The following is a 24,494-nucleotide window of genomic DNA, read 5'->3' as shown; positions in this document are numbered from 1 at the left end:
AGGGAGGGGTGGCCGAGCAGGAGCTGCGGGCGTGGGGTGAGACGCTGCATGGGGAGGGGGGGGGGACAGGCACCCCCCCCGCGTGCCCCCAGATCGGGTTTGGGGGTGTCCCCGGTTGGCGTGGGGCAGTGCCCCACGTTCTGGCTGCTTTGCCCTGGGAGCGGGGGGGGTCCGTCCATCCCGCCCCCTCCCCAGGTTGGACCCAGGGAGCGCGGCACCCTGGGAGGGGGATCCCTGGGGGGCAGCAGGATGGATGCAGGACACGGGGGGGCCGCCCCGCAGCAGCCCCTCGGCCCCATTGGCTGCATCCAGGCACCGGGGGGGGCTCCTGGGTACTGGCAGCACCCTGGGGACAGCCAGCCGGGGGTGCCACGGGGTGCGTTGCTTGCGGTGATGGGACAAGGTGAACGTTTGGGGTGCAGAGGGGCGGGGGGGCCCCAAATGTGTGTGTTATCTGGGAATGGGGCACACTCATCCTCCCCCCGGCCTGGGATCAACCCCTGCCCAGTGCCAGCTTGGAGGGGGGGGGGGTCATCCATCCCAGCCCCCCGGCACCCCCCTCCTGGGAAGCACAGCTGGGTGCAGGGGCACCACTGGGGCTCGGGGGGGGTCCCCACCGAACCCACTCTCTGCTGGCAAAGGGTGCCCTTTCGGTGCCACTCCTGCCCGGCCCCGAGGGGGGTGGCGGGCCCCCGGGGGGGGAGCAGGCTGTAAATAGGGTGGGTGGCGGCGGGCACCCCCCCCGCGGCCATGCATGCGGTCGCCCGCGGTCTGTACCCCGCGGCCCCAATAAACGCCCGTTTACCAGAGGCGATTTCCCCCGCTGCCGCCTCGGCACCTCCTTACCCACCCCCGCGGGACCCCCCGGGACGCGGCAATGGCCGTGGCTCATCGTGCCATGGAGCCGCTCGTGGGGCTTTGCCACGAGGCGACGCAGGGTCCCGCCGCTCCCCGGCACCCAGCACGCGCCCTGCCTCAGTTTCCCCATGGAGCCACCGCGGGCACTGGGATCCCCCGCGAGGGGTGAGGGCAGGAGGGGGGTGCCAGGGCCACGTCCCCCAAGAGCCGGGGCGGGGGGGCAATGGGGATGCGGGGACGCCAGCACCCTGCCCCGGATGCCGGCACCCTGCGAGCTGGCAGCGAAGGCGGCGATTTCCCAACCGGCACATGAGGCCGAGCCGCCGCCCCGGGGTGTCACCCACCCTGAGCCCGGAGGGACCCGAGGAGCCTCGCCGGCCGCCTGGGAAAGTGAGGGCAGGGCCGGGGGGCTCGGCGTGGGGCCGGGGAGGGGGGGGCGTGGGGGTCGGGGCATCCCGCGGCCTGCGGGGCCGGCGGCGGCGGGGCTTGCACAACCCTCGAGTGACGACGGCCGCCTGCCCGCAGCCCAGCGCCATGATGCCACCGGGCCGGATCCTGCCGCTGCCGCTGCTGCCGCTGCTGCTGCTGCCGCCGCTCGGCCCCGCCACGCCGTGCTCCCCCCAGCCCGACGCCACCCGTTTCGTCTGCACGGAGCCCACCCTGCGCACCTTCCCCGCCGGGCTGCCCCCCACCACCCTGGCCGTCTCGGTGGAGTTCACGGCGCTGGCCGCCCTCCTCCCCACGGCCCTGGCCGGGCTGCCCCGGCTGCAGGAGCTCCACCTCTCCTCCAACCGCCTCGCCACCCTCCCCGAAACCCTCCTGCGCCCCGTGCCCGCCCTGCGCGTCCTCGACCTGACGGACAACGCCCTGGCCGACCTCCCCACCGGCATCTTCGCCGGCACCGGCCACCTCCGGCACCTGGTGCTGCAGGGGAACCGGCTACGGGCGCTGCAGCCCGCCTGGTTCCGGCACCTTCCCCGGCTGCAGTGGCTCAACCTGGCTGCCAACGCGTTGGCGGAGGTGCCGCCGGCAGCGTTCCGCCCGCTGCGTTCCCTACGTAGCCTGGATCTGTCCCGCAACCGCCTGGCATCACTGGCGCCGGGCGCGCTGGCCGGGCTGCGGGCGCTGGAGCGGCTTGACCTGGAGGGGAACCGGCTGGGCACGCTGCCGCCCGCCGCCTTCGCGCCCGCGCCCGCCCTGCGCCTCCTCTTCCTCCAGGATAACGAGCTGCGGGCGCTGCCCGCCGGCATCTTCGTCCCCTTGCGTCACCTCCGCGTCCTCGACCTGGCGCGTAACCGGCTGCGGGCGCTGGAGCTGCCCCCCCGGCCCCTCGGCGCCGCGTTGGACCTCGACATCTCAGGCAACCCCTGGGTCTGCGAGTGCCCGCTGCTGGCGCTGCTGCGGCGGGCGGCCCCGCAGCTCACCGCCGCCCGCGACACCCTCTGCGCCAGCCCCGCGCGCTACCGGGGACAGGAGGTGGCCGCTGTGAGCCGGGCTGGGGATGCGGGCTGTGAGCCCACGGGGGCCGGGCAGCGCCCGCCGGACACCTAGGCGGGGGATTTGGTGTCACCCCAGGTGCCCTGGCAGGTCACCTGCCTCCCTGCCGCTCCGTCCCCGGCGAGACGAGCTCTCCTGGGGAAACTGAGGCAGGGAGGGCTGGGCTGTGGCTGTCCCCAGCCCAAAGGCCCCTGTCCCTGCCACAGCGGCCCCCAGCCCCATCCCAGCTGGCTCAGGCTGTCCCACATCCCTGTCCCCATCCCGCCTGGCGCGTGTCCCTGTCCCCACCCCACAAGAGCATATTAAATGTGGCCGTTTGGTGCCACCGCACGCTCTGTCCCGTGTGTCATCCCGCGAAGTCCCCAGGGGTAAGGCGGTGACGGGCGCCATGTCCCCCGGCCACGCCCGCCCCATACCCACTGTGTGCCCAGCCAGCCTGACCCGCCACGGGGCCCCCCCTGGGATCGCCCACCACCCTCTCCCACCCTCTGGTTTTGCTCGCCGCTGGGTGACACTGCTGTACCCTAGCCTGAGCACCCACAGGTGCCACCACCACCCTGGGATGCCGTGGGGCTCTGCTTGGCATGGGGACCCCCGGGGTGGGGACACACGGCAAGGGGACACTTGGCATGGAGATGTTTGGCATGGGGACACCTGGCATTGGGCCCCTTGGTATGGGGACATGTGGCAAGGGGACACCTGGGGTGAGGACATTTGGTGTGGAGATGCTTGGGGACACCTGGCGTGGGGAAACCTGGGGGTGGGGACACACGGCAGGGGACAGCTGGCGTGGGGACACGTGGCAAGGGGACGCCTGGAGTGGGACACTGGGCACGGGACGGCGGCTCGCGGCCCCTGGCCGCCCACCCGGGACGGGGTGTCCCCGCAGGTGTCCCAGGGGGCGCGGGACGTTGCGGAGCCTCCGGACAGGATCGGGCCCCCGCGGCCCCACGCGAAAGCCCCCACGTGGCGGGTACCCCCCAAAGCCCGCCCCCTCCCGCCCCGCCCCTCCCTCCTAATTGGTGGCGGCGCGACCCTCCCCTTCGCTGATTGGCTCCCGCCGCTAACCATGAATCCGGCGCTGGGCGGGGGCCGGGGATCGCGACCGGGGATCGCGATCGCGACCGGGGGTCGTGACAGACCGCCCCACCCCCACCCCCGTGAGTATCGTCCGCGGGACTTGGCGGCAGTTGGAGGGTGGAAAGTGGGCCCGGGGGGGGTCCGGGGGGTCGGGGGCCCCCGGGGGGGGGTGTCCCCGGATCGGGCCCCGCAGGGCCCTGGGGGCTCCGGGGGCTGCAGGGGACAGAGCCCGCCCGGGCCGCTAAGAGCCCGGCGGCTTCAGGATAGTGGGGGGCCAGTCCCCCCTCCGCCCCCCCGTGATGGGTGCCGCGGAGCACGCCAGGGACCCCGAGGGGACCTGCACCCGCCAGGGACCTGCCTTCAGGGCCCCCCCCAAGGACCCCCCGGGGTGCCCAGGGCCGGGCTGGGGGGCAGCGGGACACCCCAAAGGGCAGAGAGGCTGCTGGGGGGGCGCGGGGGGGCTGCCCTGGCCGAGGTGACGGGTGTCACGTCCCCACCGCGGGCTTGCGAAAGGCCAGCCCGGCTCGCCTTCCGGCTGAATCACCCAAAAGCCCGGCCCCATCGCCTGCCGGCAGGGCAGGACATCAGGCCTGACCCCAAACCGCTTCCAGACCCCCCATGATTCCCCCTCGAGGGGCTCTGAGGCCTGCAGCTGCCTCCCACTTGTGTCATGAGTTGGTGGGTCTCAGCCCTCAGCAGGGTCAGGGCTGCTGGGGGGCTCAGCCCCACCACATGCTGCTTTCCTCAGCACGGTGAGGGGTGGTCATGGGGCTCAGCCACCCCGGGGGTCCAACCCCGGCTCAGCCACCCGTGGCACCCCATGATCTTTCTCTACCCGCTGCAGCCGCTGCTGCCATGTCAGCCGAAAATGCCGCGCCGGCAGAGGACCGGCAGGAGTTGAAGGTAAGGGTGCAGGGAGGGCTGTGGGTGGGCTGCGGGCATCACTGGGGGCACCAGCTCACTGCCATCCCCCCCGGCAGAGCGTGGTGAGCCGGGTGGCCAGCCTGGCCCTGGTGAGCTGCACCTGCGGCGCCGTCTCCACGGCGTACGCCTCCACCAAAGAGAGGCACCCCTACGTCAAGTCCGTCTGCGACGCCGCCGAAAAGGGGGTGAAGACGCTGACGGCAGCGGCGGTCAGTGGGGCCCAGCCCATCCTCACCAAGCTGGAGCCGCAGAGTGAGTAGGGCAGGGGTGGGGGGCAGCACCCCATGAGTTTTGGGGTACCCCAAAAGCCGTCCCTAGCAGACCTCTTGGGAGGCAGCGGGGTGTTAAACCCCACCGATTTTCACGTCTCTAGTTTCCACCGCCAACGAATACGCTGCAAAGGGCTGGACAAGCTGGAGGGAGAAGCTGCCCATCTGCAGCAGCCCCCGAGAGGGTAACGTCTCCCCTGGGGCGCCTGGGGGTCCAGCGCTGGGCGAGGTGTTGGGACGAGCCGTCCCTCTGCTGTCCCCCCCAGGTGGTGGCGGGGACCAGGGGAGCTGGTGTCATCCACCATGAGCGGGGCGGTGGGCCTGGCCCGCGGCGCGGTGCAGGGCGGCGTGGAGAGGACGTGCTCGGCGCTGAGCACCGGCGTCAGCACCGTGGCGGGCTCCCGCGTGGCCGGCTACTGGCCACAGGGGGTGGATGCCATGCTGGGGAAATCAGAGGAGCTGGTGGGAGCGATACCTGCCTGGGACAGACAGGGAGCTGGGTGAGTACCAGTTGTGCGGGACGGCAACCGTCTCCCAAATTTGGGGGTGCCAAGCCCCTCATGGGACCCCCACCCCATTGCTCAGCACCAACCCTGGCATCATTTGCCCCTGGTTGCTGCTGCTTAGCCCCTGCGGTGGCACCTGGGCAGCTCTGCCGTACCGGCGCGCCACCGAGCCCCACGCGGTGCCCACGGCCACCGCGACACCGCGCAGGGGACAGTCCCCACCCGCCACGAACACAAAACTGGGGAGTGCGGCGCGGCGGTGGGTGAACTCTCACCTGGAAACCAGAAAGCAAATATAGCCCTGTGCCACCCACCCCGGGTATTTATAGCTCGGCACAGGGCAGCAGTGGGCAGAGCCGGCCCCGTGTCACGGCAGAGGTGACCGGAGAGGCCACCTGGCATTTTGGTGACACCTCCACATGACTCGGTGGCCAAGCATCCCGTGGGTGGGCACCCCTGTGTCCCTGCAATGGGGTGCGGAGCTCGGCGGGGGGGCTCATCCCAGCACTGGCGGTGGGACGCTCCGGTGCCCGGCGTGGGATGGTCCAGCCATGCGGTTCTCCCCCCTGTCCGGCCCGGCAGCGGCGGCAGCGGGCGTCGAGGTGGCCTCACCGGAGCGGCAGAGACGGCGGCAGAGCTACTTCGTCCGCGTGGGCTCGCTCTCGGCCAAGCTGCGGCACCGAGCCCTGCGGCGCTCGCTGGGTGAGCTGCAGCGGGCCCGGCACAGCGCCCAGCAGGTCCTGGCCCAGCTCCACCACATCTTCGAGCTGGTAAGGACGCGGCGGGCACCGTGCCAGCCCCGTGCCAGCCCGGCGCGCCCCGGTGTGCTCCCACCCCGCTGTCCCTTCCCCCAGATCGAGCAGGGGCGGCAGGGCGTGGACGGGCCGCTGCACGGCGCCCGGCAGCATCTCCACCGCATGTGGCTGGAGTGGAGCCAGCAGGACGCCGCGCCCATGGAGGAGGGCGAGGTACGGGGGGTACCCGTGGGGCACACTGAGTATGGGGCGGGGGGCTGTGCCCATGGAGGACACCAAGGTACGGGGGGCCGAGCCGGGCCGGGCAGGGGGAGCGTCGCACCCCAGGGCCGCCCGCTGCCTGCCCGCTGCCTGCCCGCTGCCTGCCCGCTGCCTGCCGCGCAGGTGGAGGCGCAGACGCTGGCCATGCTGCGCGGGCTCCTGCACCAGCTCCACACCGCCTGCACCCGCCTGGCCGCCGGCGCCCGGGGCTTCCCCAGCAGCGTCCAGGAGACGGCGGGACACGTCCGGCACGGCGTGGAGGGCGTACAGGCCTCCCTCTCCCGTGCCCGCTCCTTCCACGACCTGTCGGTGGCGGTGCTGGCGCAGAGCCGGGAGACGGTGACGCGGGCGCAGCTGGGCATCGACGAGCTGCTGGAGTACGTGGGGCAGCACGCGCCCCTGCCCTGGCTGGTGGGACCCTTCGCCCCCGTGCTGGTGGAGTATCCGGAGGACGTCCCCGTGGAGATGGCCAAGTGGGAGGGTTGTGTCACCGTGGGGGGCACACACCAGGTACCGGCTGCTCCGTGACTCTGCAGCCAGCACTGAGCCACCGGTACCCCCAAACTGGGGGAGCGCCCGCCCGCCCGCAGCAGCGAACCCCGTCCCTGGCGGGGATGAGGTGACGATGGACTCGGTGACCCGGCGTGGGACCCCTGATGCCGTAGCCAGGGACTTGTTCGGGGAGGGAGGGGACGGCGGCACACAGGATGGAGTGTGTGCCGGGCCTGGCTCGTCCCGTGTGGGGTCTGGGGCTCCCCGCGGTGCTCCCGCGCCCGGGAGCATCGGGATTTCTTGTCTTAGCGGCTTCAAAGCGTTTTAAAGAGGAAGAAAACAACTTTTTAGGCCTTAAAATGACTTACAGCCCGTAGCGCCGGCTGCCGTGGAGCCACCACGTTGTGCCGGGCTCACCGGGGGGGCTGGGCAGGGGCGGCGGAGCTGGGCTGGGGGGTGACCCCGTGGAGGGGGGTTCGCCAGTGGGCTGCTGGGGGGGGGAGAGCGGGGCGGGTGCTGGGATGGAGGGTGCCGTGGGGTGCCGGGGTGGCTGGACTGTGGACGGCGGCCGTGTGGCGCTGAACTTCGTCCCGGTTATCGCCGTCGCGGGGCTGGGCCCGGGGTATCCCCGACACGGCGGGCGCAGCGAGGCCGTGGCACCCGGTCCCCCGGGACGCTCCGTCCTCCCGCCACCGGCGCCCACTGGGACCAGCCTGACCTTCTCCACTGGGCCAGGGCGGGGGGAACACCGGGAGCCCCGTGGCAGGGGGACCCACCCGAAGGGAGGGGGGGCTTAGAGGGGTGGGTGCATCCCGGTCCCGGGGGATCCGGTCCCGGGGGTATAACTGCAGTCCGGGCCGGGGGTGGCCCGGGGCCGAGGTGGGCCCGGGCCCGGGGGAGTCGCCGCAGCCCCGGCCGCGCCGCGCCCCGCGGGTCGGTGCTCCCGGGCCGCCCCGGGCCGGCCCCGGCGGGGCGGCTCCCGGTCACATGCGCCCGGGGCCGGGCTCCGGCGCTATAAAAGCGGGTGGGGAGGAAGCGGGGCGAGTCCAGAGTCTCGCCTGGCCTGCGGAGGTGAGCCCGGTCCCGGTCCCGGTCCCGGTCCCGGTCCCGGTCCCGGTCCCGGTCCCGGTCCCGGTCCCGGTCCCGGTCCCGGTCCCGGTCCCGGTCCCGGTCCCGGTCCCGGTCCCGGTCCCGGTCCCGGCTGGGGCCTGCCCCGCACTGCGGTGGGGGATAACTTGGGCTTCCCTCACCACCCTGGGGGTAAGTGGGGGGCGGTGGAGGGGGGGGTGACCCCACTCACGGTCCTCCCCCGCGCCCCCAGCGCCACCATGGCCAGCAGCGAGCCCGAGACGGCGCAGCCCAAGGCGGAGGAGCAGCAGGTCAGTGGGGGCAAGGGGGGGGGTTGGGGTGGGGGTGTCCAGGGGGTCCCTGCTTGGGGACAGGGGATCCTGCCCTTGGGTGGGCTTGGAGAGTCCTCGCAGCGCCCCAAAGCTGTCCTCGGGGGGTTGGGGGCACACAGTGCCCCCCATCCCCTGTGAGATTTGGGGTCCCATCACCCCAGACACCCACGCTCATCCGGGCCCCTTCACGCCCCCAGAGCATCGGGGCGCGGGTGGCCAGCCTGCCCCTGGTGAGCTCGGCCTACGGCATGGTCTCCACGGCGTACGCCTCCACCAAGGAGAGCCACCCCTATGTCAAGTCCGTCTGCGACGCCGCCGAAAAGGGGGTGAAGACGCTGACGGCGGCGGCGGTCAGTGGGGCCCAGCCCATCCTCACCAAGCTGGAGCCGCAGAGTGAGTGGGGCAGGGGTGGGGGGCAGCACCCCATGAGTTTTGGGGTACCCCAAAAGCCGTCCCTAGCAGAGCTCTTGGGAGGCAGCGGGGTGTTAAACCCCACTGATTTTCATGTCTCTAGTTTCCACCGCCAACGAATACGCCTGCAAAGGGCTGGACAAGCTGGAGGAGAAGCTGCCCATCCTGCAGCAGCCCACGGAGAAGGTAGTGGGGTGGGGTGGGGTGGGCAAATACGCTTGAGGTCCCCCCCAGTGCTGCTTAACAGAAGGTTGTCCCCCCTCACCAGCTCATCTCGGACACCAAGCAGCTGGTGACATCCACGGTGACGGGCGCCAAGGATGTCCTGACCAGCACCGTGGCTGGGGCCAAGGACGCGGTGACCAGCCGTGTGACGGGTGTGATGGACATGACCAAGGGGGCCGTGCAGGGCAGCGTGGAGCTGACCAAGTCGGCGGTGAGCAGCGGTGTCAGCACCGTCATGGGCTCGACCGTGGGCCAGATGGTGGTGAGCGGGATGGGCACCATGCTGGAGAAGTCGGAGGAGCTGGTGGACCATTACCTGCCCATGACGGATGAGGAGCTGGGTAAGGAGCTGATTGCAACCCCCTGGAGATGTGTCGTGGGCTGGGGGTCCCCTCGGAGAGGGGTGGGTCGAGCCTGGGCAGGGTGATGCTGGCTCTATGTGGGCTTGGTGGTGGTGGGGCCACCTCAGCAGCTCCCCTCCCGCAGCCAAGCTGGCCACGGCCGTGGAGGGCTTCGAAACGGAGAAGCAGAAGCAGCAGCAGAGCTACTTTGTGCGCCTGGGCTCCCTCTCGACCAAGCTGCGGCACCGAGCCCTCCAGCACTCGCTGGGCAAGCTGCAGAGCGCCCGCCGCAGCAGCCAGGACGTGCTGGCCCAGCTCCAGCGCACCCTCGACCTGGTAGGACCCACCCCCGTGTGCCCCCTGAGCCACCCTGGGGCTGTGGCAGACCCCCCCAGCAGGCTCTGCCTCCCGTCCCAGGTGGAGCACCTCAAGCAGGGCATGGACCAGAAGCTGCAGGGAGGGCAGGAGAAGCTGCAGCAGATGTGGCTGGAGTGGAGCAAGAAGCAACCGGGTGGGGGCAAGGACCTGGTACCACCGGAGGTAGGTGGAGGGCAGGGGGTCCCCGGGGTCACCCGGTGTGTCTCCCAGCCCCTCAACCACCCCCGTGTCCCCCCACAGCCGGTGGAGTCAGGCACGCTGGCCCTGCTGCAGGGCTTGACGCAGCAGCTCCAGAGCTCCTGCCAGCCCTTGGTGTCCAGCCTCCAGGGCCTCCCCGCCGGCATCCAGGACACGGCGGGGCAGGTCCGGCAAAACGTGGAGGAGCTACGGGCAGCCCTCGCCTCCGCCGCCTCCTTCCAGGACGTGACGGGCAGCGTCCTGGCCCAAGCCCGTGCCCGTGCCACCAAAGCTCGCCAGCTGATGGACGAGCTGGTGGAGCACGTGGCCCACAACACCCCCCTGACCTGGCTGGTGGGACCCTTCGCCCCCTCGGGCCAGCGCTTGGTGGAGCTGGAGATGAAGTAGCAGCCTGTGGGGTGGGGTGACGGCCCCCCCCCCAAAGCCTTGATAGGAGCATCTACTAACCCCTGCCTGCCCCCCCTTGCCCCTAACCTTTGTGCCTGCCCGCACCGGGGACCCTCCTGCCCTCCATGCAGCTCTGTGCCAGGGACGTGTAGCACAGCGCCTTGGTTCCCCCCAAGTGCCTATTGGGGGTCACCGCCAGCCCCCAGCTGGCCCCCCCTGCCCCCTGTCCTCGGTGTCTCCAAGCCCCCGGTCTTGTAGGGGTGGGGGCGGCTCATGAAGCAATAAACTCTGGCTGGTTTTGCACTGGACTGAGGTTTCTTCTGGGGGGCATCGGCGCTGCCATGGCTGCATCTGCCCCCAGGCCGGGGCTTGGGGGGAGCAGCAGGCAGGGGGCATGATGTCATAGCCCTGCATGACCTCACAGGGGCTGGGGCTTCTAATAGTCACTGGTGGGGACAACCCAGTGCTGAGCCCCCAGGACACCAGCCTCTTCCCCTCCCATGGCTGAGGGTGAGTTCGGGGGGTGCTCTGGAGGAACAGCCCCCCCAAAGTCCTAGGGACCCCCATGTCCTCAGCCCGCCACCTCTCCCCCAGCCCAGTGACACCCCTGGCCTGTCCCCTGCTCTGCCCCCCCCCGGCACCCTGTGCCCCCCAGCCCACCTGCTGGCACCCTGCTGTGTCCCCCCAGAGCGGGGCGTTCCCTACCCACCCCCCCCGCCCCCCGGTGATGATGGCCCCAGGGCACTGTCCTTGGGCATGGGGCTCCAGCCGGTCGGCGATGGGGGGCTGAGCAGGACCCCAGGGTCCCCCAGCACGGCTCGGCCCTTCGCCCCACACAGCGTGCCGTGAGCTGGCTGCCCGTCCCTCCTGCCAGCAGCCCCCCCATGCACCCCACAGGAGACGGGCAGCCAGGCCAAGGTGGGCCCTATCCTGCCCCCCCAGCTGCCCCACAGGCAGGGCTGGGCCCAGAGATGGCACTGGGGCTCTGTGGCACCCACCTGCACCCCGTACGTCAGCGCTGTGCCCCCCACCCCTTGCAGGCAGAGCCGCCTGGGACCCCATGGATGAGGCCACCCCGCAGCCATGTCAGCAGGTACCCTGGCCCGGGGGCTGTGCCGTGGGGCCGTGCCCCTGCTCGGGGTCCCGCAGGTCCCTGGAGGGGACCGTGTCAGTGGCCCAGGGGCACGTGTCTGACGGCAGCCCCTGTGCGCCCCAGGATGCTGCAGGCTCTGCCCCGAGGGACCCCCCCACGCAGCTGGCAGGCCCCGAGGACACTGGTACCAGCATCGCCGAGGACACCGGTACCAGCGTCCCCTCGGTCGTGGCCGTCACCCTCGGCGCCTTGCTGGGCCCCGCAGCCGGACATGTCTTCCTCCACAACATGGAGCAGGCGCTGGACGCGTCCCAGCAGTGGCTGAACCGTTACCTGCCCCAGGGCCAGAGGCAGGCGGGTAAGAGACCCCAGGATGCTACCGGGGGTCCCCACGTCCCCCTCACCCCGGGATGCTGCTGGGGGCCAGGACCCCCCGCACCCCATCTCCAGCCCCTCTCCCCCACAGTGGACGGGGCCGCAGAGGGGCCGGATTTGGCCTCGGCCGGGGCTCTCCGGCGCAGCCTCCTGCCCCTCGGCATCCTCTCCGGCGACGCCAGGAGCCGAGCCCTGGCCCTGGTGCGGCAGCTCTGGCAGAAGTGGCAGGACACCCTCGCCCGGCTCCAGCCCATCCTCACCGTGGTGACAGCCGCCCATTTGGGGGGCTGGGGCCTCCTCACCGTGCCCAGGACCCCCGTCCCCGCCACGCAGCCGCTCTGCGACGACCAGGAGATGCGGGCGTGCAGGAACCAGGCGCACCCCCGCCCTGCGGGGCCGGCCAAGGGGTGCGGGACCCCCGCGCCGCTGCTGGGGCAGGCGCTGGCCGTGGGTCGGATGCTGGGGCAGCGGCTGCAGGACGCCTTGGGGCAGCTGCAGGCTCGCGTCGGGCAGCTGCCCGTCCTGCTGCAGCAGGCAGCGCGCTGGGTCCAGCGCGGCACGGCCGAGCTCCACAACATCTTCAGCCGGACCCCGTCCCTGGGCGAGCTGCTGGGGACTGTGGTGGCCCGGGGACGTGAGGCGGTGGCCCAGGCCTTGGCGGCCCTGGGAGCGCTCCTGCTCCAGCACCCGGCAGTGCCGTGGCTGGAGGATGTCGTGGAGGCTGCCGGGACGGCGGCACCACACACCACCCTGCCGTGCCCCCAAACCTAGGGGTGCCCCAAATTCAACCAGCCACGGCTGCTCGGGGGCTGAAACCCTGCGGCATCCTCGGTGGCACCAACATGGCTCTGCTCACCTCCGTGGCTGCGTCTTGGCGTTATTCGGTCCCCCGAACTGCGACGATGGGGGAGTTTGGGGGGGAAGGACAGTTGGGCCTCGTATCCACCTTCAAACCCCGCCGCCCCATGGCTGGAGGGTGCTGCCCCGGGGGGGGATCATGCAAACCCCTTGCTGGGGCAGTGCAGGGTGTCACAGCCCCTCTGCAGCGACTGGGCTGAGCCCCTGGCCCCACAGCAGGACCCATCTCACCCCATCGCACCCCCCTGCCTGCCGGCAGTTGGGCAAGAGGCACGCTGCGCTATTTTTTTGGGGGGGGTGTGGGGTGGGGTGTGAGGTGGGTTTATTTGGGTTTTGTTTATGGAGGGCTGGAGCATGAAATCAGCCCTGGGAAAAAAAAAAACACAAAACAACCTCTCCCCAGGGCAGGGTTACGGCAACAGCAGCCTCAAAGCGGGGCCGGGGCGTCCTCCTGCCGCCCCGGCAGAACCAAGGACTCGAGGACGCAGCGGTGGGTTGAGCTGGGAACAGCTTTATTTGACACGTACAAAAGCTTCAGATCTTTGCAAAAGAGCAGACAGACAGACAGACAAAGATGCTGCCCAGCACAAGGCAGGATGCTGCCATGGTTCGGTCTCTCCCTGGCTGAGATAGGAGAGAGAGAATACACAATTTTTACTATTTTTTAACCCAAAAGCTGGTGCCCAGCCCTGCTGCCTCCCCGGGAAGCAGAGGGACCCGGCTCCAGCAGCTGCCCCTGGCTGGAGAGAAGCTGATGGTGGGGAACGGGGCTGGGAAAAGCCCCGTGTCCAGGGCAGAGCCCAGCACAGGCGCTGGAGCATCAAGCGCAAAGCAGCCCGGTTCAGCTGTCCCACGCCCCCGGCCAGGGCCTGAGGGGGACAGGGACACCCATGGGTGCTTAGTCCTGGCTCGTAGCGTGTGCCAGGGCCAGAGGGAAGGGGGGAACGTGTGGGGGCATTTTCCAGTCCTGGCCCCAGGCAGGGGGCTGCTCCTGCCCTCCCCTCGTCACAGTCAGCGATGTCTCAAGAAACAGACACTAGGGCTCCTTGTGTTTTTCATTAAAAAAAAAAACCCTTTATATTCATTTCATGGCGGTTGAAATCACAGGAAATGAGGTGGGAGGGAAAACAAAAAAACGACCAGGAGGAGAGGGGAGGATCAAAACAAAACCCCCAAAAAATAAAGGGAGGGGAGACAAATACAGACAACCAGCACAGCCCCCGCCGCTCGGTGCTGTCGCAGGGCTGGGGGCACAGGACAAGACCTAGGACATCAGCTACTGCGTGACTTCGTGAAGTAACTCAGGCAGGTGACGAGGCAGAGGCCGGTCTCCCTTTGCAGCCCTTTCGCCTCCTGCTCCGGGTGGGAGCCGCTGCTTCAGCTCTCCTCCGCGTCATCTGCAGCCTCCGACTCCCCGCGAGCCCGCTCCCGCTCCAGCCCGGCTCTCTCGGCCTTGGGATAGTCCTGCACGCTGCTGAGGGAGAGCACGGGCATCTCAGTGAGTGTCTGCCCTGCTCGTCTGCCTTCCCCTACCCGCAGCAGCCCTCTCCCGCACCCCAGGCCCCTTCCCAAGCTGGGAAAAGCCCAACACAACCCCTGAGACGCCCCAAATCATCCATGAGAGAGCCCAGCTTGTTCATGCATCAGATCAAGGGGAGCTCCCAGGCCCCCAGCTCTGCCCCTCGAGCGCTCACTTGTTGTGGGTCTCCTCGGCGGATGCCTCTGGCTCTCCGGATCCTGGCCCTTGGCTTTTGTCCCTCTCCTCTGTGCCCTCTGCTTTCTGGGACAGGGATTCACCATTGACTGGACCCGACAAGTCTAAAGGGAAGAGAGAGGCTCAGACACTCGAGTCCCCATGGTGGACCTCATCCATCCGGATGCATGACGGGCTGGGTAAGCCGAGGACCCACGGCCACAAGTTGTCCCCGTCCAGGCAAGGGACACCCAGCCGAGACCAAGAGGACCCCAGGTCTGGCCTGACCCTGACAGCTACGAGAGGGGCCCCAAAGACTCCAGCCTCACGCCCAGAGGCAGGCGTCAGAGTGGATTTTCCCCATCAGCTCCTCTGGGAAGGCTCTTGCAGCATCACCAGGATGTCCCCAGGCAGCAACCCGGCTACAAGGGTGGAAGATCCCAGTCACCAGCTGCCTGCGCAAGAGCCTGAGCCAGCGTCCAAGGGCGTCTCTGCATTCCTCTGTCTCCCCGGTGCCTTGGACAAGCGCTTAAACTGGCAGCGAGGAGCCGTCCTGGCCCAAAAATCAGCCCAGAGGCATCCAAAGCCAGGGCGTGGGCGTTGAGGTTTGCCCTCTGCTCTCACTGCCGCAAGCGTCCGATATTCAGTCCTTTCCCACTCTTGGCACTCCAGCAATCAGGGGACTGGAGGTGCCACGCATGGCTGCTGCTCCCCTCCACCACCGAGGCCAAGAGCCACCCCTGCACGCATCCCCAGTCCCCAGGGGGATGTGCCGTGTCCCTGCTCGTGTCCCCGGTCCCCAGCAGGACGTGCCATGCCTTGAGAAGGGCCCTGGCATCTCTACATGCCCGGACAGAGCAGGGAACTGCCCCGAGATATGCAGTGAGCGTTACCAGCATTCGTCTCCCCTTCCCCCTTCTCGTTCCGTGTCTCCCCTCCCGACAGCTTCTCCTGGCCCTTCTCCGCATCCCCCTTGTCCTTCTCAGGCCCGGCTTTGTTGGCTTTCTGGATCGCCTCCATCTTTGGTCCCAGGACACGCGACTTCAACCGGGTGTAGACTTCGGCAGCTTTCTCCATCACATCCTTGTTTGCTTTATAGCGACGGATCTGCACCAGGAAGAGGGAGGAGGGACGCCCTTAGACCTGGGGTGGCTCAAGCAGGCTCACTCGCTCCCTCCAGGCAGGCACTCAGCCCTCTGCCCTACCTTTTTCAGCGTAGCCACCACGTCGGTGTGCTTCTGGAGGATGTGAGAGGTGACCTGGAGCGTGCCCAGCTCCTCTAGCGCATTCAGACACCGCTTGATGTCCTGCAAGGATGGCACCAAGATCAGAAGCTGCCTGGCAGTCCCCCTGTGGGCACCTGGGGCAGCGCAGCGTGGAGCACGGTCCCCTACTGCCACCCAGCATCCAGAAAGGCAAGAGAAGGCTCAGCCAGGCTGAGCACCCCCAGGTATCGCAGCTGGGCAAGGCTCATGTGGTGAGCAAGGACACGATGAGCAGGGACCTCCCAGGCCAGGCCAACGGTCTCGGGCACTCACCGGGTTATCCACCTTCAGGGCAAACTTGACCTCGCTGTGAAGTTTCTGAAGTTTCTCTTCGACTGTGGGTTCTGGAGCAGCAAGAGAGACAGGTCAAGGCATCAGGTCACCGGAGGAGAGCACGGTGCTGCCTGAGGCCCGGGACCTCTCCCCCAGCAAGGGTTTGGTTTCCACCTCCAAGGTCAAACAGCCCCAGGGGCCTCTCTGAAGAGGATGGGCTGAGGTGTGCCGCGATCGGGAAGGGGTGTATGTAGGGAAGCTCACGGTCTCTACATACGCTGTAACCACTTTCCAACACGATGCTGGGACCATAGCAGTGCTGGGAAGGGCCCCAGCACAACCACACTGATAGCGGTGGGAAAGATCCCTCCTCTTCCTTGGGATGGGGGAACCAACCCTGGATCCCTTCTCTCCCTCTCCTCCCCTCTGTGACAGCACGCAATGGCTCTCACCCTTTTTCTTCTCCATCCGCCTTTCGGGGATCAGCTCAGATTTCTTCCGGCCTCGTTCCACTTTCAAAGGTCTGTGAGAGGAAAAGGAAAGATCATTCAGGTGAAAACACCCACTTGCTGCTGGGCTATGAAGAAGCGCAACGGCACACATCGGTGCATCCCCCCGGCCTGCCTGACGGCGCGAGCCAGGCAGCAGAGCCCTGCCACGCTCCACCCACGCTTTCACACACATCTCCCGGCTCGCTGGCAGGCAGGAGCCCCGAGACAGCAGCTCCCCCATGCCCCAGCTTCGCGGGACTGCAGAAAGGCAAAGCCCCAAAGCGATACCCCAAGGATCTTCCCCTGCGAGACAGAAAACACCAGAAAAGCTCAGCTTGGTGCCCCCCCGCATCTCCTCCAGCCCCTTCAGCTCTGGGAGACAGGAGAGGAGGAAATAGCCCGGCCTCTCCATGGGCACTGCTGGCCCAGGGGCAGCTCCACAGGAGCCCCATCCGCACCCAGGGGTGTCAGCCGGGGAGGGCTGGGCAGCAGAGGGCAAGCATCGGCCCTGTCCGCAAAGGAAGAAAGAGCTGATGCAGGGAGGGGAGATGCTGACTTGTTCCGTGGTTTCTCCTCTGCTCGGCCCCTCTTCTCCTTCTGATTCGGTTTCCTTGACAACTCCGAGGGCTGCTTCTTCACCGGCTTCTTTACCTTGGAGGAGAGAACAATGCAGGCGAGAGCGGCAGAGCCCTCCCCGCTGCAGGAGAGAGGCAGTGCCATGGCCATGGCCGGGCACGATCCAGCAATGCAAGCAGCCAGCACCCATCACAGCGCTGCTGCAAGTCGGTTTGGGTGCAGAGCCATCCCCTGCACAGGATAAAAGAAGGACTCAGGTTGCAGCACAGCGGTGTTCTGCTCCGAAAGTAAATATCCTGGTACCTCAGGTGGCCCACCCAGCCTGCAGTACCCGACCTGCAGACCCACGTATCCTTCCAGATCTTCAGGCTGCTTTCCCGGCCCCCCTGCAGAGGGAGGAACTCGCCAGGCTAAAAGGGCAACCTCACCTCTGACCACTGGCAGCATGGCTCCTATGAGCCCTCTGCAACCCTCCCCTGTGCTTCAGCTGAGTCTGGCTGATGCTCCTCCGGGGAGCGCAGCGGAGCAACTCTGATGACTGTGGTGGGAAGGAGAGCATCACGGAGATGCAAAACCCACAGCTGGATGGGGCGTCCTGGGCCAGGGGAAGAGCTCCCACTTGCAAGGCACGGATGTGCCTACGGACACAGCCCTTCCCAGTGCTGCATGGGCCATGCCAGCGTAACACAAGACCGTGACAGCAGGGCCCTGCCACTCCTGGAAGTCTCTGCTGACCTGGCAGGGAGGTGACGGGCTCTGTTTGTCCCCAGCTCCCCATGGCTCTGCACTCACCTCTTTCTCCAGCTCCAGTTCAGAGTCTGAGGAGGACGCAGCCTTGGCCCGGCCTTTCCGGCCCTTTTTGGCCACTTCATCCTCTGCACTGCTATCCGAGTCCGAGTGCATCTCCTCGCCCCTCTCCGCTTTCTCCTTCCTCTTCTCTTTCTCCTCCTTCTCCTGCTCCCGGAGCCGACGGATCTCTTCCTCCTGCTCCTTCTTCCTCTTCTCCTCCAGCTCTCGTCGCCGTTCTTCATCTCGCCTCTTCCACTCGCTGATGCGGTCCACGTCGCTGTCGCTATCACTGCAAAGGACAGAGCACGCTTGGACCTCTGGTGTGGAGGGGAGCTGGGTGACCCTCCAGCCCAGCCCTGAGGGTGACGGTGTCCCAGCTGATCTCACCTGTCACTGCTGGAGCTGGTCGGGACACGCTCAGGCTTTGGTTTCCTACCACGGGGCTTGGGAGGGGGTTTCTCAGCTGCAAGACAATGGGGAGATGTTCAGCAGGAGCCCTGGTTGTCCCTCTGTTAAAACAGCCCCAAATCGGGGAGGCAGAGGGCTGTTCAGATATGGCCTGGAAGGTGGCCGCAACAGAAGGAGATCCCAGAGCCCCAGCAGCCCCCAGCCTCACATGCTCCCCAGTCCCCTGGGGAAGCCAGCAGTGGCCCAGCAGTGGTAGAAGACGCGTCCTTGGTGTTACCTGGCTTCCTGCCCCGTGGAGCCTTCTTCACAGACACATCCGAGTCGGAATCAGAGTTGGAGTCCGACTTGGTCATGTCCACAGTCGTGTTTCCCATTTCCAAATCTGAGTCCACCTTGGAGTCCGAGTCAGAGCCGGACTCCACTTTCTGCAGGCACAAAGCGGGGTTGGACCAGGTCGGGGCTGGCAGCGGCTCAGCAGCATACCCCAAAACTGAGCCTACACTCAGCCCGTGGCAGAGCTCTGCCACCCCCTGGTCCCCCTCTGGGCAGCACAGACCCCAGACTCCTCTCCAGCTTCCCTCCCTCTGCACTGCAGACTAGGGGTCTTATACCTTCTTCTTCCTCCCCCCTGCCGGCATCCTCCGGGGAGCCCTGGCCACTGGCTTCTTCTCAGGAGTGAAGTCCTGGAGGAAAACACAGATATGAAGAAATGGGGAAGAGTCTCATGATGGTTTCGGAAGCCAGTCAGGTTCTCCCAAGCCACTGCCCCCCTAGACGGCGATAGTCTTCCTCCAGCCCGTTCCCTACCACCCTGCCAGCCCCCATACAAGCGTATGCAAAACCCTCTCACCTGGTCACTATTTTTTTCCGACTCAGAAGACGTTTCCGAGTTCTCCTCTTCTGTCAGGGAGGGGCTGCCCTGATCCAGGTCACTGGAGGATTTCCGAGGCCGTTTTGCCACTGGCATCTGATATGTGAGAAGTGAGAGTGTGTGGGATGCCCACTGCCCCTCCAGCCACCACAGAAAGCCAGCGCTTACTGGGAAGGGGCTTTGCCCAACTCTTCCCAACTGGCCCTGCAAGAGCAGCCACGTGCAGCTCCTGGCTGCAAACCACACCAGGACTTGGCCATCCCACCATCTCAAAGACAACATGAGACAGCTACAAAACCCCCAAACATGTGCCGAACCCCATTTCCCATCACAGAATCCAGAGGGAGTTGGTTTCTTCACCACCTCCAGCCACGCTGGGTTTGACACGCTGCTTGGTAGATGAAAGCTGCAGCTTTCATCAACGATGGCATTGGTGTCCCTCTGACCAGGACACCCGCCTGTCCCCGCTGTGTGGAACCGCCTCAGCCCACACTCACTTTCATGGCCAGTGATTTTCGCTTGAGCCCACTGTGGTCACTGCCTCGATCCGAGTCCTCATCGCTTTCCATTTTCTCTGTGGCGACGGCAGCCATGGCAGCGTCTTCGTCATCGTCACCTGCATCGCTTCCCCCCATCGGGTCATTCTCAGGAACGTCGCTGTCTGAGGAGCTGGCAGGCTAAAGACAGCGGGGACGAGAGTTGTGTTATTGCCCCGAGGGGGCTGCGGCACATGGGGGGAGAGGAGAAGGGGCACAAAAGGGTGACGAGCGAGGGACGGCAGCGCTGAGCAGAGAGGTGAGCGTGCAGAGGAGCGTGGGGCAGCCTCCCCTCCTGTCACAGAACCCTTCGGTGTGGCTCTGGGGCAGGGGGACAACCTGACCAGCCCTTCCATGAGAATGCTCAGTCGATCCCCTTTTAATTCCCCAGCACTCCCTTCCCAAGGCCCTCGTGCACCACCCCGAGACCACCAGCAACATCCTCCCTCTGGGTCCCCCAGCTCAGCTTCCACCCGCTGCTGCTGCCTCGCTCCCCTCTCTCCCCTCTCCTCGTGCTCTGCCAAAGACCCCTGGAGATGCCTAGACCCGACAGCCCCTCCTGGCTGAGCAGCCCCCAGCCCTCCTCTGCCCTAACGGCGCCAGACAAGCGGGGCTGGGTGCCTCAGTTCAGCCTCTGCTCCAGCACCCAGGTCCCGGCCGTTCTCCTCCTCTGGTGGGCTGGCTGCCTCGACTCAGGTCAGGCCTCTCTCTTCTCAGATGGCTTCATCCCAGAGCACATCGCACGCCTTCCCCAGTGGAAAGGTCCACACGAGGAGTCCAGTGTGGTGGCCACCACTCTTCCCAGTTAGGATCTCCTGTGTCCTGTTCCCTCACTCCTATGTAGGGAAGGTCTCCTGGCTTCTCACCAGCCCATCATGAGGTTCCTCACGCAAGGATATCACACCCAAGGGGTCTCCTAGAGCTGGGATTCTTCCAAAGCTGGAGCCTTCCTGCTGGAAAGCCTCTCCTCGTCCTTGACTGTTCCTGGCACCTCACTTCATTTAGGTCTCAAAACCAGAAAAGACCTCTACTTCAGTCTCCTCTTCTGCTCCTCCAGGCATTTTGGCCACAAGATGCAGTTGGCGCTGGTGAACCCTCAGCTGGCATTGCCTTGGTCCCTCACCGACAGGTTTCTTACCTCTGCTGGGAGTTCATGGTGGAGTCCCTGGACAAAGCAGGGGCTGCCTCCCTCACCATCACCAACCTCCCGCCCAACAAGCTGAAGTTGTTCTCCAGGATTTCAACCATCTCTGTGGCCTCATCTTACCCTACATCTGCAGTTTTGGGTCCGACCCTCTCCCACAGCTACTCAAACCAACATCCTCTCTCCTGCACTGGCAGCAGCACAGCCGAGGGGGCTCATTCCCTGAGCCTGCCTACCTCTAGACCACCTTGTCCTTGTAGCTCACCTTAAAAACCTTCCTCTGCCTCTTCAGACCAACTGCCTATGAAGCTGCTTTGGACGCCTTCTTTGAAGATCGCTATACAATAAATTGTATCACACAATTATGGTTATGAAATGTCCACGCAAGCAATTGAGAGCAAAGAGCCATCTCCTGGCCTGCTCTGAAGCCTGCTGAAGGAGCAGCCCAGCAGCTTTTGGCTCAGGACCTCAGAAATGGATGAAGAGGGGGACTGCCCAACAGTCCACGCACAGGTCCGGGGAGCCGGGGACAAGCAAGCCTCAAGTTCTTGCTCTGACAACGAAATCCTGTGGTTTTGGGAAAGCAGCACAAAGCACATCCCCAGTTCCACCTCGAAGACTGGACAAAAGCATCTTCCTCCAGAGGAGGAGGAGGAGGGGGAGAGCTGACTCCCTCAGGAAGGGAGAGGGCAGGGAAGGGAAGCTACTTCAACCCCAAGAAAGCCAATCTGCGAGCTGGAAGCGCGTAGGCACCGTAGCAATGAGAAGCAGAAAAAGGAGAGCGATGCGGAGGAAAGGAGAGGTGGAGGCGCCGGCAGCCCACGTCCTCGCTGCCCCCCACCACGCGAGGCCCGCACTCACCGGAGGGGCACTGTAACTGGCGTGAGGGTTGTTCTGAATTTCCCACAATCCCTCGTTGAAGCCTTTTCTCTTGTTTGGTTTCCCATATTTGTCTTTATATTTTTCATAAGGGAAGAGATCTTTAGGGCCCAAGAAGGCGCTGGAGAAAAACAAAGCAGAGGTGAGCCCGGAGGAGAGGCAGCGGGGCAAAAGCCCAGAGAGGGGAGCAAGGCAGCGCTTACGTCTCATGGGTGCCGAAGAAGAAGATGGGGTACTTGTTCGGTGGGGGTTTCACAGCGCCGTCCGCGATGTCATCGATCTGAAAGGAAACCCAAAGCAGGAGGTGGTCAGAGAGAGCGGCTTGAGCATGTCCTCTGCGAGGCACGTCAGCCCCGGCTAGCAGCGTCGGCCTCCGGCACCCGCACCCGCTTGGAGGCAAGCACGGCAAGAAAGCACCCGGACGGGGACCTTGCTACGCACAAGAGTCCCACTGTGGTGTCAGGGCCCGGCGGGATCTCTAGAAGAGTAACAGAAGGGATCCGGCACGGGTGCTCTACGGCTAGAGCTCGGCGCAAGGTTGTCTCTCCGCTGCCGGGCTCAATGCCCAGGGAAACGCGAGCCTTGTGCTACTCCCCAGAGAGCCATTGCACGCGCTGCCTCCCAGGGGGGACGCCCGAGGGAAGCCCCCTCGAGCCCGGGGTGGGAGGCGATTGCTCCGACGGGGCAGCCTGAGGGTCCTTCCTGGCTGGAGACCGGCCGCAGGAAACGCCCCACTGACAGCGGGACACGTGGGCCACCCCGTCTTCTTCCCACACGCCAGCTCCAGCGCCCGTCTGTCTGCTCCACGTAGTCTGGGCTGCGGGCAGAGCCGCAGGCTGGAGCCTCGGGGTGTGCAGGGCTGCCCTGCGTGCTGGGGAGGTCTTCAGGGCAGGGGGGAGCCTTCCTCAAAAGAGCAAGCGAGCTAAAGCAGGAGGGGCTGCAGACGCCGGCAGCATGAGGGCTCTCCTGGAACCACCGAGTCCTCTCGGCGCCAGGTCAGCCACGACAGCGCGGGGGCGGCATCCTAGATCTCACGGCGCGGTGCAGCCAAGCATCGTCGTCTCCGGCACCCTCAGCCTCCCCGGTACCTGCTGGCCCCGATCCCACAGGGTTTCCACCTGCCAGTCTCTTCCCATCAGACACCTTCAGCAGATGAACCTGCCTTGCCCTCAGCTGCTGCCGAGGACCACAGCAGACCCCTACCCAAGCCCCCGAGCCGCCTCGCGCTCCCCCGCTGAGCACGTCCTGCACCAGCCTCCGCTCTGCCCGCTCCTCCAGGTCTCCTCCAGGCACCACCACCATGGCACAACACTGTCACCCGGCCAGTGGGACCAGTTATCCCCCTCCATGCTCGCTCCAACGCCCCATCTGCACCCCAAAACTGCACCAGCACCCTCCGATCCTGCAGGTCACGAGCACTCTGCAGCAGCCCCCCCCACCCCCATGTCACACACAGGCACTGTCCCCAGCATGCATCCACCCTGTCCCCAGCAAGTGACAGAGCCCCAGACCCCAGCTCTGTGCCCCCCACAGTGGGTGACATGCAGGTGAGGGTGTAGAAGGGGAATAGGGGTCTCTGGAGGGGCAGGGCTCTGCTCGGCAGTGGGAGGATGAGGATGAAGGGCAAAGAGCAGGGCTCCTTCAGGATGCCAGGGCAGTGGGTGGGCTGTGAGGGACACCCCCATGGGGTCAGGGTGTCTGGACAGGGAGCAGGGTGGCAGAGGTCACCCCAGCAGAAGAGACAATCCCCAGGCCAGGGGACCTGGTGGGTGAAGCTGGGTTCTTCACCCTGTGCGGTTACCCCAAGGGGGTCAGGGTCTCCTCTCAGTGCAGGTGAAAAGGGAGGGCTCAGGGTACCACTGGGACAGGAGAGGGGTCCGGGTCCCCCTGCCCAGGGTTGACAAACACCCTCCTGGTGAGGGGTCCCCCAGGTCTCCCCCATCTCCTGCCAGGTACACAGGTACCAGCGTGGGACCCCCCCCCCCCTCCCTCGGTGTAGGTGCCAGTACAGGACCCCCAGCTGAGTGCTGGATCCCCTCGAGCACAAGCGCCAGTGTGGGACCCCCTCCCAGGATCAAACGCCAGTGCCGGTGTGAGTGCTGGGGTGGGACTCCCATCCCAGTACAGGTCCCCCATGCCAGTACCGGGCTCCCATCCAGCGTGGATGCCCGTAGGGGCCCTTCATCCCAGTACAGGGCCCTCATTCCAGTACAGGTGCTGACATGGGGTCCCCCATTACTCTACAGGGCACCCCATTCCCATACCACATCCCCATCCCAGTAAGGGCACTGGAATGATATCTCCCATGCTGGTACAGGACACCACGTCCTGGTACCGTGTCCCCATCCCAGTACAGGTGGCAGTACGAGAGCACCCGTCCCAGTACAGGACATCCCAACCCAGCACGGGTGCTGGTACAAGACTCCCCATCCCAGTACAGGTGCTGGTACAGGTCCCTCATGCCGGTACCGGGTCTACATCCCAGGATAGATACAGATATAAGTCCCCCATCCCGTTATGGGACACCACATGCCGGTACCAGGTCGCCATCCCGGAACGGGTGCCGTTATGGGACCTCCACCCCAGTACGGGTGCCGGTACAAGTCCCTCATGCCGCTGCTGGGCCTCCATCCCGGGACAGGTGCTCGTACCAGGTCCCCTATCCCGGTACCGGATACCCATGCCAGTACGGGTACCGTTATGGCCCCCTCATTCCGGTACGGGCCCCCCACCCCGGGACAGGAGCCGATCCATGTCCCCATCCCGGTCCGGGATCTCCATCCCGGTCCGGGATCTCCGGCCCGGTCCGCGCCCTCCCCGCCCCCCCCCCCGGCCCCAGTGCGTCCCCTCGCCCCAGTGCGATCCCCCGCTGGCGCGATCCCGCGGTCTCACCCGGGCCGGCCAATGCGGGTACCCCTTCATCTTGGCGAAGACGAGGTCTCCGGGCTTGAAGCTGTGCGGCATGGCGGCCGCGGGGCGGGGCGGCAGCGGCGGAGGCCCAGGCCGCGGGCAGAACCGGGCAACGGGGCGGGGACGGCTCGGCCCGCAGGATGTCCCGCCCTCACCCGCGGTGCCAGCTTCTGTTGGCTCAGCGCGACGTCACTCAGCCGTCTCGTCTAATGGGAGTGAGGCGAGCGCACGACGAGATAACGGGATTGGGCCGCGCCGCCAGAGGCGCCGAGGAGAGAGCGGGCGCTGGGGGGCGTGGCCAGAGGGGGCGGGGAAGGGGAAGGGGGTGGGGCCGGCGCCCGGGTGGGGCGC

At 66.7% G+C, this 24,494-nt stretch overlaps 3 protein-coding genes and 1 pseudogene across 4 annotated transcripts; 3 read left to right on the top strand and 1 right to left on the bottom strand.

The window, feature by feature from the left end:
- Positions 1–1,365: 1,365 nt before the first annotated feature.
- LRG1 (leucine rich alpha-2-glycoprotein 1) lies at positions 1,366–2,559 on the top strand. Its single transcript, XM_082011037.1, has one exon. The coding sequence runs from the start codon at positions 1,393–1,395 to the stop codon at positions 2,407–2,409; it is 1,017 nt and encodes a 338-aa protein (XP_081867163.1). The 5' UTR covers positions 1,366–1,392; the 3' UTR covers positions 2,410–2,559.
- A 1,731-nt stretch (positions 2,560–4,290) lies between these two features.
- Positions 4,291–6,696, top strand: LOC309413705 (perilipin-3-like; annotated as a pseudogene). The gene is made up of 7 exons: positions 4,291–4,338; positions 4,416–4,611; positions 4,733–4,813; positions 4,895–5,128; positions 5,717–5,904; positions 5,989–6,102; positions 6,274–6,696. The product of its transcript is annotated as a perilipin-3-like (transcript).
- A 1,274-nt stretch (positions 6,697–7,970) lies between these two features.
- On the top strand, positions 7,971–9,982 carry LOC309413898 (perilipin-3-like; the record flags this gene model as incomplete). Its single annotated transcript, XM_082011128.1, has 7 exons — positions 7,971–8,021; positions 8,240–8,435; positions 8,557–8,639; positions 8,722–9,019; positions 9,165–9,355; positions 9,437–9,559; positions 9,638–9,982. 7 exons carry the CDS (start codon positions 7,971–7,973, stop codon positions 9,980–9,982), a joined length of 1,287 nt encoding a protein of 428 aa, XP_081867254.1.
- Positions 9,983–13,187: 3,205 nt separating this feature from the next.
- Positions 13,188–24,197, bottom strand: HDGFL2 (HDGF like 2; the record flags this gene model as incomplete). The annotated part of the gene is made up of 14 exons (XM_082010805.1): positions 13,188–13,779; positions 14,003–14,126; positions 14,895–15,108; positions 15,207–15,308; positions 15,540–15,610; positions 15,992–16,062; positions 16,587–16,681; positions 17,399–17,684; positions 17,783–17,858; positions 18,081–18,228; positions 18,415–18,486; positions 18,654–18,770; positions 19,172–19,351; positions 24,126–24,197. The coding sequence occupies 14 exons, from the start codon at positions 24,195–24,197 to the stop codon at positions 13,686–13,688; spliced, it is 1,722 nt and encodes a 573-aa protein (XP_081866931.1). The 3' UTR covers positions 13,188–13,685.
- Between the last annotated feature and the right edge of the window lie 297 nt (positions 24,198–24,494).

The sequence above is a fragment of the Phaethon aethereus genome (genome assembly GCF_964289735.1).
Source record: "Phaethon aethereus genome assembly, chromosome: 26".
Lineage (NCBI taxonomy): Eukaryota > Metazoa > Chordata > Aves > Phaethontiformes > Phaethontidae > Phaethon > Phaethon aethereus.
Note: the sequence above shows the minus strand (reverse complement) of the source record. Positions and strands in the feature narration are given on the sequence as shown.

Excerpts from the sequence above, each read along its gene's own strand:
- LRG1 (XM_082011037.1), top strand. The coding sequence starts at position 1,393 with ATGATGCCACCGGGCCGGATCCTGCCGCTGCCGCTGCTGCCGCTGCTG.